The sequence below is a fragment of the Ochotona princeps genome, chromosome 15, assembly GCF_030435755.1.
Source record: "Ochotona princeps isolate mOchPri1 chromosome 15, mOchPri1.hap1, whole genome shotgun sequence".
Taxonomy (NCBI): Eukaryota; Metazoa; Chordata; class Mammalia; order Lagomorpha; family Ochotonidae; genus Ochotona; species Ochotona princeps.
In genome coordinates this window covers 3,374,494-3,384,186 of record NC_080846.1, presented here as the reverse complement: position 1 = coordinate 3,384,186, position 9,693 = coordinate 3,374,494, and the positions used below count along the sequence as shown (strand labels likewise).

Sequence of the window (9,693 nt, the reverse complement as noted above, 5' to 3'; positions counted from 1 at the left end):
GCAAAACTGCTGGGTTTGTCCTCAGAAGAAAACCTAATGTGCAGGAATGTCCTTCTCAGGATGTCAGGGCTGGGCCAGGCTGAAGCTGGGAGCCAAGAGTCTCCTCTGGGTCTCTGGATGGGAAAGTGGAGCAGCTAGGACCCCAACTGGCACCCACATGTGACGTCAGCGCTGCAGGCACAGGGTTAGCCCGTCGAGACGCAGCGCCTGCCCCCTGGGTACTTCCTAAAGAAACAGTTTGCTGCACGCATTTTCTCTGAGGACTGGAGGGCTCCGGGGGTGGGGGGGCTGTACCTGCCGGCAGGACATCTGCACTGTCTGAGCCATGCAGAGTGCCCCGTGGTGAGATGGGCATCTGGGAGGGACAGAGCCAAGCCAGCTGTTAGGAGACCCACTCTCATGGCACCCCCTGTGGCCCAATCACTTCTCCAGGACCCCACCTGAGTTTTGGGGGTTGGAGGACAGTGACACTGTGGCGGCCATGTCCCCTGGAGAGAGACCCTCCCCTGCAGCAGCGCATGCCCAGGGAGGTAGTGAGGAAAGGCCCCAGGCTGTGTAGGCACCAGTCCTGGTGACAGGGCACAGCATCGAGGGGCTGGCATGGCCCAGCACCCTAAGCTGTGGCTTCTGATGCCCAGCACCCCATATCGGAGGGCTGGTTCGAGTCCCAGCTGCCCAGCTTCTGGCCCAGCTCCCGGCTAACGTGCCTGGGGAAGTAGTGGAAGCTGGCCTGAGTGCATGGTTCCCTGCCACCCATGTACAAGAGCTGGGTTGGAGCTCCCGGCTTCAGTGTGTCAGTCCTGGCTGTGTGTGCACTTGGAAAGTGAACTGGCAGATGAAGGTCTTTCTCTGCCTTTCAAATACGTAAATTAACCACATTGTGAAGTGCATACCTAGACTTTTGATGTGTTTCTGCCTGGAACAATCCCAAGGCTAATCAGGAAAGGCAGCCACATGCGTGTTAGCATAGAGAGGACTGGGGCGGCCTGGGGGAGACAACAAGCCTAGCATGGACGCAGTCTCTTAATGAGACTTGTATCCTGTAATAAAGCGGAGGGGCTGTGACAGTGTCCAGTTCCCACGGGGACAGAGAGACGTAAGTCACCAGGAGGCAGCTAGGCACAGCAGGTGGAGATGCCCGTCTGTGTCCTGTGACCTGAGTGGCCTGCTCTGTGACTTTCATGAGGGCCATTGACTACCAGCTGCTCCCTTCGTTACCAGCGAGCAGCAGGTGCTGGGGGGCACAAATCCCTGCCTCCAGGATGCCCACCGCCCCACAGCCCCGTGCCCAGCTCTGCAGGAGTGCAGCTGGGAAGAGCCACACCGCCTCCTTCCCATGGGCCTTCCGGGTTGGCGAGCTTGTCACACAGCAGGCAGCCTGGCAGCTCCCTGCAGGAAGTGGGCGGTGGGCAACGGTTCAACAGGGGCACTGTCCTAGGGCCGTGGTCCTTAGAGGGGAGAAGCAAATGTCTCAATTGCTTCTCAAATCAGGAGGGAAAAAGGGGTAGGATCGCTCCCAGGCGCACTGAAGCAGAACACGAACTTGGGCAAGAGTCGCTGGGGACAAGGGCCACCCGCTGCCCTGGTTGCACCCCCAGGGGAGGCTGGGGTAGCCCCGGTTCTCCCGGGCTCTGCAGGACCCTGTGGAGCCGGGGCAGCAGGGGCAGACGATGGGTTACCGCCAGAGCATCTGCCCCAGGCTCCTGGCCTGGTTCGTTGGGGAGGAGCCCGGCTGGGCGCGACTGTCAGGGACCGGGCGGAGCTGTCAGGGATGGGGTAGAACTTTCAAAAGTGTAGGCAGGACTGTTGGGGAATAGGGCGGAACCTAGCTGGGCGAGGCCCGATGGGGGCGGGACCCCAAGGGGCGGGCGGGACTGGACTGCAGCCACCACCGCCCGCTGCGCACTATCCCTCCTTCCCTCCCGAGCGACTCTTGGCCGCTGGTGAGTCGGGACAGCGAGCTGCCAGGGGTTCCCCACGAGCGCCACCGCCGTGGGCGCCGGCCCGGGGTTGGGGACCGAGGCCGCTTGGGGCGCGGCTGGGCTCTGGCTGCCGGGACTTGGGAGCCTCGGCGGTGCGCGCGGGACGCCGTGTGCGTGGGGAGCGGAGGGGGAAAACGGATCGGGCAGCGGGGGCCGTGTGCACCGGCGGAGCTGGGAGGCGGGAAGGCCGCTCCGGAAGGCCCAAGGGAGTTCATGGAACTGGGGGAGCGAGGCGCGCGCGCACGGAAGGAAACCTTGTGTTCCAGAGGGTGACCCCGGAGCGCTGTGCGATGTGGAGTGTGTGTGCGCCGCGCCCTGTGGTGTGCACACATCCATGCTCTGGATCTCCCAGGAGTGTGGCCAGTGGCCCCAGGCTCCGGGAGGGGCCGCTCTTGGCTTTCTCTTGGAGTCCGTTTCTTTTGCTGAGTTTTGATTGAGCAGGCAGGGCTTGGCCACCTGCTCTTGTTTAAAGAGGGAGTCACCAAGTACCCCCACCTGTCCCCTGTCCCGGCCTGCAGGCTCCGCTGGCTGTTATCCCTCCAGGTCTGCCCGAATCTGGTCACCCAGGGACGGGACAGTGGTGTGAAGGCAAGGCAGGCCCTGGAGGGGCTGGGCTGGGGCCTGCAAGGGGCACAGTTATAGGCTCCTTCTCTGTTATTTCCACCTTCCCTTACTCAGGAAACCCCCCCTCCCCCGGGACCCCAGGGCAGCGTGCTTCACAGAGAGGTCAAGATCACGGGAGGGGAACATCTGGGTGCCCCCCATGGGGAGGAGCAGGGCTCAGAGCTCCAACTGGCCACCCGAGGCCACTGCAATAAGAGGGGAACACCGAGTCCTGAAGCTTCTGGCTCTGGACAGGGTGGGTGGGGGCAGCCTGGGGCTTGGCCCAGCCCTCAGCCCAGCAGCTCTCTGGGGAAGTGACACAGCTGAGGAGTGGCCATGTGGCCTGGAGCGTAGGTGGCCCTTGGCATTCTGTGGCTCAAGAACGTGTTGAAGAGGGGACAGATATTGAGCCCCCCTCCCCGTGGGGCTCGAATAGGGCCCTGGGAGAGACCTGGGGCAGTTGCTGGCTCCTGCTGGGTGGCTGCCCTGCAGGACAGATGTGGCAATGACCGTTGCTGCAGCCCGCGCTTGGCCCTGCTCCCTCCCTAAGGACTGCAGGCTGCCAGGGAGAGTGAGGCCAGAGCCTCTTCCTGCCCCCATGCCCCCACTTCCTGATGCCTCCCCTCTCTGCTCTCAGTGCTGACCCAGTAGGACCCTCCCAGGGTCCAGGGGCCCACAGGGCTTGGGCCTGTGGTAGCTACTGCCCTAGGTGGAACAGGGCAGGAAGGTCCCCCTGGAGCTCTGTTGTCCTGCCCCTTCCTCTAGCCTCCCAGCCCCCTGCCCCTGTGTGTGCAGTGCAGGTTTCACCATCTGACTGTCCAGGGCTGGGCAGGACCTGGAGGTCTGGCCAGAGCTCAGCTTTGGACTCCTGCCCCCCTCTGCAGGGCATGGAATCCAGGCAGGAAGGCGACTGGGCCCTCCCTGGGGTGCCATGCCAGAGCAGAGCCGGAGACCTGCCCCGGGTGATTCAGCTCTGTGGGTGCCACCCGCTCAGATTGGGTGATTCAGTGCTATCCTAAGAGGCTCCAGGAAGCGCCCCACCCAGGTGCCCCGGGGTTGGAGATGGAGTTGCCTTTTTCTGGCCTTTGGGGTAGCAGTTCCAGGTGAAGCCTGGTTTAGTACCCAGCTCTCCCCTGCAACCCTGGGTGGGTCTCCACCCCCACGGCCTCTGTGTGCAGTCTGAGACCTGGATGGTGAGCTCCAGCCCTGCCCGTGCCAACAGCATTGGTGCCTGTGTTCGCAGGCTGTCCAGCAGGCAAATGCAAACCATGATGCTCAACGTGGCATCGCTGACTGAGCCCCCCATTAGTATGAAAAGAAGCAGTGGGAGCTGGAGGAGCTGGGGGCAGGGGAGGGTGAGGGGCGCAGGGGTGACTGCTGGTGGGTACCAGCGAGGATCGTGATCTACCTCGATGTAGAAGTACCCAGTGCCCCTGGACTGTGCACTTTGAGAAAAGAATTTTTTTTTTTTTAAGATTTATTTATTTTTATCAGAAAGGCAGATACACACAGAGAAGTAGAGACACAGAGAGAGAAATCTTCCGATGATTCTTTCCCCAAGTGGCTGCAACGGTCAGAGCTGAGCCAATCTGAAGCCAGGAGCCAGGAACTTCTTTCCAGGTCTCCCAAGCGGGTGCAGGGTCCCAATGCTCTGGGCCATACTCGAATGCTTTCCCAGGCCACAGAGCTGGATGGGAAGTGGGGCTGCCGGGATTAGAACCTGTGCCCATATGGGATCCTGGCGCATTCAGGGCGAGGACTTTAGCCTCTAGGCCACGTTGCCAGGCCCAGAAATTCTTTCTTTGAAAGTAGATTTCGAAAGCCAAAAGGAAGGAGAGACAGAGAGAGAGAGAGAGAGAGAGAGATCTTCTGTCTGATGGCTCATTCCCATATGGCTGTTATGGCCCAGTCTGGGCCCCGCTGGAGCCAGGAGTTTCATCCGGGCCCCCCAGGTGGGTGCAGGGACCCATGTACTTAGGTACTTTCCACTGCTTTGTTAGGTGTATCAGCAGGGTGCTGGATTGGGAGTGGAGCAGCTGGGACACTGACAGGCACCCCTATGGGACACTGGTGTCAAAAGTGGTGCCTAAATACTGTTCCTGAATTGTGCACTTAAAGATTTGGGCTTGGCGCGGTGGCCTAGTGACTAAAGTCCTCGCCCTGAATACACCAGGATCCCATATGGGTGCTGGTCCTAATCCCGGTGGTCCCGCTTCCCATCCAGCTCCCTGCTTGTGGCTTGGGAAAGCAGTTGAGGATGGTCCAAAGCCTTTGGCCTCTGCACCGTGTGGGAGACCCGGAAGAGGCTCCAGGCTCCTGGCTTCAGATTGGCTCAGCACTGACCGTTATGGCCACTTGGGGAGTGAATCAATGGACAGAAGATCTTCCTCTCTGTCTCTCCTCTTCTCTGTATAACTGACTTTCCAATAAAAATAAAATAAATTTTTTTTTAAGAAGAAAGATTTATTTAAAAGGCAGAACTATACATATATGGAGATCTTCAGCTATTGCTTCACTCCCCAGTTTGCCACGGCAGCCAGGATTGAGCCAGGCTGAAGCGGGAGTGGGGGGGCTCCAGCTAGGTCCCCGCTGCCCAACGTGGGTGCAGGGACCTGGGCCCTTGGAAGGGCAGGGGACTGTCTCCAGGTGCTCTTGTGGAGAACCCAGTGTCCTGAGCAACAGCCCTGGACACTTTTTAAAACATTTTGAACCTGTGTTTTGCTTGGAGAAGTTAAAAAGCAGTACAGGAACTTCCTGTGTTTCCCCAGCAGCTTCCGCTGGGAGCAGTTACCAGCAGCGGGAGGTTCTCCTTGGGGCACACTGCTGCTCCCCAAGTTACACCCCATCTCCACCCCCTCATTCCCCGCTCCTTGCCCAGTTGCTGACATCTTGTGGCATCTTTCCATGCCTTTGGCAATCTTGACATTGAAGGGTGCTGGGCCTGGGCAGCGGCTGTGGACAGTATTCCTGAGGCCCTTCACGGCTTTGCCTCTGCTTGCCCTGGGGGTTGGCACTTCGGACAAGAAAACCCCAGGATTTTGTGAGTCACACAGTAGCATGAGCTGTGGTCACTTGTAAGAACGAGCTGGGGCCTGCGTGTGCGGTGAAGTGGGCACAGGTGCGGGGGCCTGGCGCTCAGTGCGCAACCCCAGCCCTACCCCTCGCTCTGATTCCCTCTCTGGCCCAGCAGGTCACAGCCCAAGGGCTGCCCCTTGCCTAGGCGCTGGCATTCGGCGGTGGTGCCCTTTACACACGATTAGACAAGTGAGGCAGGAGTGAGCGGGGGTGGGGGTGGCGTGGCTTGCCTGAGGTCACTGAGCTGGGCTCTGCGCAGGTGCTGCCTGCATAGGGCTTTGGGTCTTCCTTGGTGGGTAGGGCTGGCTCTGGGTTTGAGCCTTGTTGCCCGCTGGGCTGTGGCTGTCGGCAGGGGCAGGGTAGCTTTGTCCCGTCACCATCTGTCTTGGTGCACTGGTTACATTTAACAATGCCTCTTGTATCCTTTTAGTTTCTGCTAAACCGTGTCTCCTGCAGTAAATTCCGTGCTTGGGCAGAGTGCCTGTCTCAAGCTTCCACATGGGGGATGTCTCACCCGTCTCTGGCCTCGCTGAGGCTAGGCAGCAAGGTTGGCTCTGTGTTCCCCTCAGGCCAGTGGCCTTGGCCAGGAAGCACCAGGGACTCCTCCTGCCGCCTCCCCTGCGGGGACTGCCAATCCCACTGGTGCCCTGGCATCCTTCCTGCCCCCTCTCCTCCCAAGCCCTTGCTCCAAAGTCAGGGCTCCCTCACGGCTTACCCCCCACTCTGGCGCTGCAGACCAGAGCACACGTGGCTTTGTGCTGATATTGGAACTAAGGCCCGGGGATCCATCAGCACGTGTGGGCAGAGCTGGCCCAGTGCCCCTGTCTCTCAGTGACCCTGCAGCCGTGGGGAGCCTTGCACCACACTGGTGTTTAGTAGATTCTTGGCATGGGTGAGCTTGGCACGGCATAGCTGTGGGACTGACGGGCCAGGGGTTTGGCTGCCCAGCATAACAGAGGGAGCCAGTGGTGGGGGTCCCTGTGCCCCACCAGGGGGGCCTGGCTCCAGCCCCAGCCGAGCAGTATCAGGTTTGTCTTTCCCAAGCCCAGCCTTGGAATCTGGTCATCTCAAAGGCTCTAGGTGCCCGGAGCAGCTTTGTGGCTGGGGCGGGGCCCGGCCCAGAGTGCTGGGCTTTCTCAGGCAGGTGGCATCCCCTCTCTGGTACACAGGGAAGGGGTCGGCCTGTGAGGTGCTGGTGAACTGCCTGTGGACAGACTCTCTGGGCTGGGCTCCAGGTGACTGGTGCTGCCATTCCCATTCTGCAAGGGGCAGGCTGAGGCCCAGGGAAGTGGTATGATCTGCCTGAGGTTCCCGGAGTGGGCAGAGAATTGGGACTAGAATGAGCCCAGCTGTCCGCAGGATGAGTGACGTGGGCGCTGCTAAGACGTACCTGCTATGCATGATGCGGAGTGACACTGCCATCATGGAGCTCCCGCTGCCCTTCTTCGAGGCAGCAGGCAGGACAGTTCACTGCCAGGAGGCCCAAGGTCAAGGGGCAGATTGGCTGGAGCCACCAGGAGACACCTGCCACCCTGTTCCTGGTCCATCGGGGCACTGGGATATGGCAGCAAGGGTTTGGACAGAAAGGCGGCTTGCTGAGCCCACAGCTGGGGTGGGAGCTCAGCCTCGTCCTCTCTGTGAGTGTCCTCACGCCCCTGTGGCTGTCCACTCCTCTTCCAGAGCTTTCCAGAGCAGCTGCTGCAGAGCCATGGCGCCACCCTGGGTGCCTGCTGTGGGCTTCACGCTTGTGCCCAGCTTGGGGGGCTTCATGGCCTCCCATTTCGTCCGCGGCGAGGGTCTGCGCTGGCATGCCTCCCTGCAGAAGCCCTCCTGGCACCCACCTCGCTGGACACTGGCCCCCATCTGGGGCACACTCTACTCGGCCATGGGGTAGGTGGTACTCAGAGATCTGTGGTAGGGGAGAAGGATGGGGTGGGGCAACGGGTCCCTTTGGGGATTCAGTGACTGGCATCAGGGGAGGGCAGTGCCCCCTGTGCAGAGGTCAGAGGTCATGCCCCCAGGGTCCTACTCCAAGGGAAAGGACACCCCCAGCTGGGACAAGAGCGTCTTTGTTCACCTGCTCTGGGCCAGCTGGTATCTAGGTTAATCCTCTCAACACCCCATGTGACAAAGGCACTGCCCAGGGACACAGAACCAGCAGATGCTGCTGGGGCCCCTTGGGCCTCAGGGTTCCTGTGAGACCCCCAAAATGCCCCTGCATTGCAGGGAGAGACAGTGCTGGGCAGGGCAGGATGTGTCCTGGTGGCTGCCATGGGAACTGTGCCCTTGTGCCCTTGTGTCCCCATAACAGAGGCCAGGTCAGGTGCCTGAGGTCCTGTGGGAACGTGACCCTGGAGCCACCGCAGGCCAGACCCTGCCCGTCAGGTCGTTCTCATCCTCCCATTCAGCTCCTGCTCCTGTGTGTCCTACACCCCTTCCTCTGACACTGGGCCCAGCCTCCTTCCTCACAGGCTCCCCCTGGCACATCTCCATGCCCTGGTGCCAACGGCCATGTGACTGGGCCACCACCCACCTCCTCAGGGCCCCCTGGGCTTCACGCAGATTTTGGGGTCTGGCACCTGCCCCTCAGCCTCTGCTGATCCCACTCGTCCCACCATGGCACCCATGGTAATTCTAACAGTTGGCGCTGGGGTCCTGTGTGTCGTGCCCTCCACGTCCCTCGGCCACGTGGCAGTAGTGGCATGGCATGCAGGTGAGCTTCCTGGCTTCCCCTAGTCCCCTGGTGCCCTGACTGGTAGCCTCTGTTTCAGGTACGGCTCCTACCTGGTGTGGAGAGAGCTGGGGGGCTTCACAGAAGAGGCGGTAGTCCCTCTAGGTCTCTATGCTGGGCAGCTGGCCCTGAACTGGGCGTGGCCCCCCATCTTCTTTGGGGCCCGACAGATGGGTTGGGTGAGTGCAGCCTTGGCTGGTGCCCCTGCTCACTGCAGTTCATGGGACTGGGGGGTGGGCTTCACCTTCCAGCCAGGGTTGGGTGGGCACCTTGTGGTAGGAAGCTCCTTTCAACAAGGATGCCTGTACCCTCATTACAGTTGGGGAGATGGAGGTTGGGGCTTGGAAGGGTAGGGCCAAGTCACCTGGAGATGGGGCCTTGGTGGCTGGAAAGTACAGGCCCATTTCGCCCCTGCCCCCCTGCAGGCCCTGGTGGACCTCCTGCTGGTCAGCGGGGCAGCAACGGCCACGGCTGTGGCCTGGCATCGTGTGAGCCCACCGGCTGCCCGGCTGCTGTACCCTTACGTGGCCTGGCTGGCTTTTGCCACCGCACTCAACTACTGCATATGGCGTGACAATCCTGGCCGGCGTGGGGACCGGCGCCTCGCAGAATGAGGATCATAACCTGCCTGCTGGCTACTGCAGCTGGTACAGGCCGGGTTCACTGCCACGGGGCTTACCGATCTGCATGGATCCCACCCCAAGGGTCACCAGCGGCTGCAGCGGTGGCCTGGGAGCCCTCACAAGTGGATGGCAGCCTTTGCTTTCTGTACTGTCCACACTGTGCTCCTGGAGTGTGGGATTTTTAAAGTCAAATAAAATGTTTTAACCTAGACCAGAGTTTTGTCCTGGGGACCCCCACTCCTGTTGGTGAGAGCACCGAGGGCTGGGTGCCCAGGGCAGCAGCTCGGATGCTCCCTGGGACACCTGATCCCAGCTTGCACCCTGGGAAGCAGCAGGCGACAGCTCCAGTGCTGGCTTCCTGCCCTCCTGGTGGGAGACTCAGCTGGGGCCCCAGGCTCCTGCTGGCCAAGTCTCAGATGTGTGCATTTGGAAGCTCTCTCTGGCTGGCTGGCACTGACTCTGCCCAGGACCCTGTAGTGCCCACCACTGGTCCAACCCAGGACAGAGCTGACAGAACTGTCCCCTAGGTGTCTGGACTAGCTGGTGCTAGTCTCTGATTGTGCAGTGGCTCCACAGACCACTCAGCTGGCAGGAGGGGGTGCCTGACCCCAGCTGCTGCTCCCCTTTCACTGCCATGTCCCCCAAGCCCTGGACAGCATAGCCCCCCAGGGCCAGGGCT

General features: G+C 61.0%; 1 protein-coding gene across 1 annotated transcript; it reads left to right on the top strand.

Moving 5' to 3' along the window:
- The first annotated feature begins 1,799 nt into the window (after positions 1-1,799).
- On the top strand, positions 1,800-9,225 carry TSPO (translocator protein). Its single transcript, XM_058673587.1, has 4 exons — positions 1,800-1,943; positions 7,341-7,550; positions 8,432-8,570; positions 8,817-9,225. Exons 2-4 carry the CDS (start codon positions 7,369-7,371, stop codon positions 9,003-9,005), a joined length of 510 nt encoding a protein of 169 aa, XP_058529570.1. The 5' UTR covers positions 1,800-1,943; positions 7,341-7,368; the 3' UTR covers positions 9,006-9,225.
- Positions 9,226-9,693: the final 468 nt, after the last annotated feature.

Excerpts from the sequence above, each read along its gene's own strand:
- TSPO (XM_058673587.1), top strand. The coding sequence starts at position 7,369 with ATGGCGCCACCCTGGGTGCCTGCTGTGGGCTTCACGCTTGTGCCCAGC. Across the intron at positions 7,551-8,431 it reads ACACTCTACTCGGCCATGGG|GTACGGCTCCTACCTGGTGT; the intron begins GTAGGTGGTACT and ends CCTCTGTTTCAG. Across the intron at positions 8,571-8,816 it reads GGGCCCGACAGATGGGTTGG|GCCCTGGTGGACCTCCTGCT; the intron begins GTGAGTGCAGCC and ends GCCCCCCTGCAG.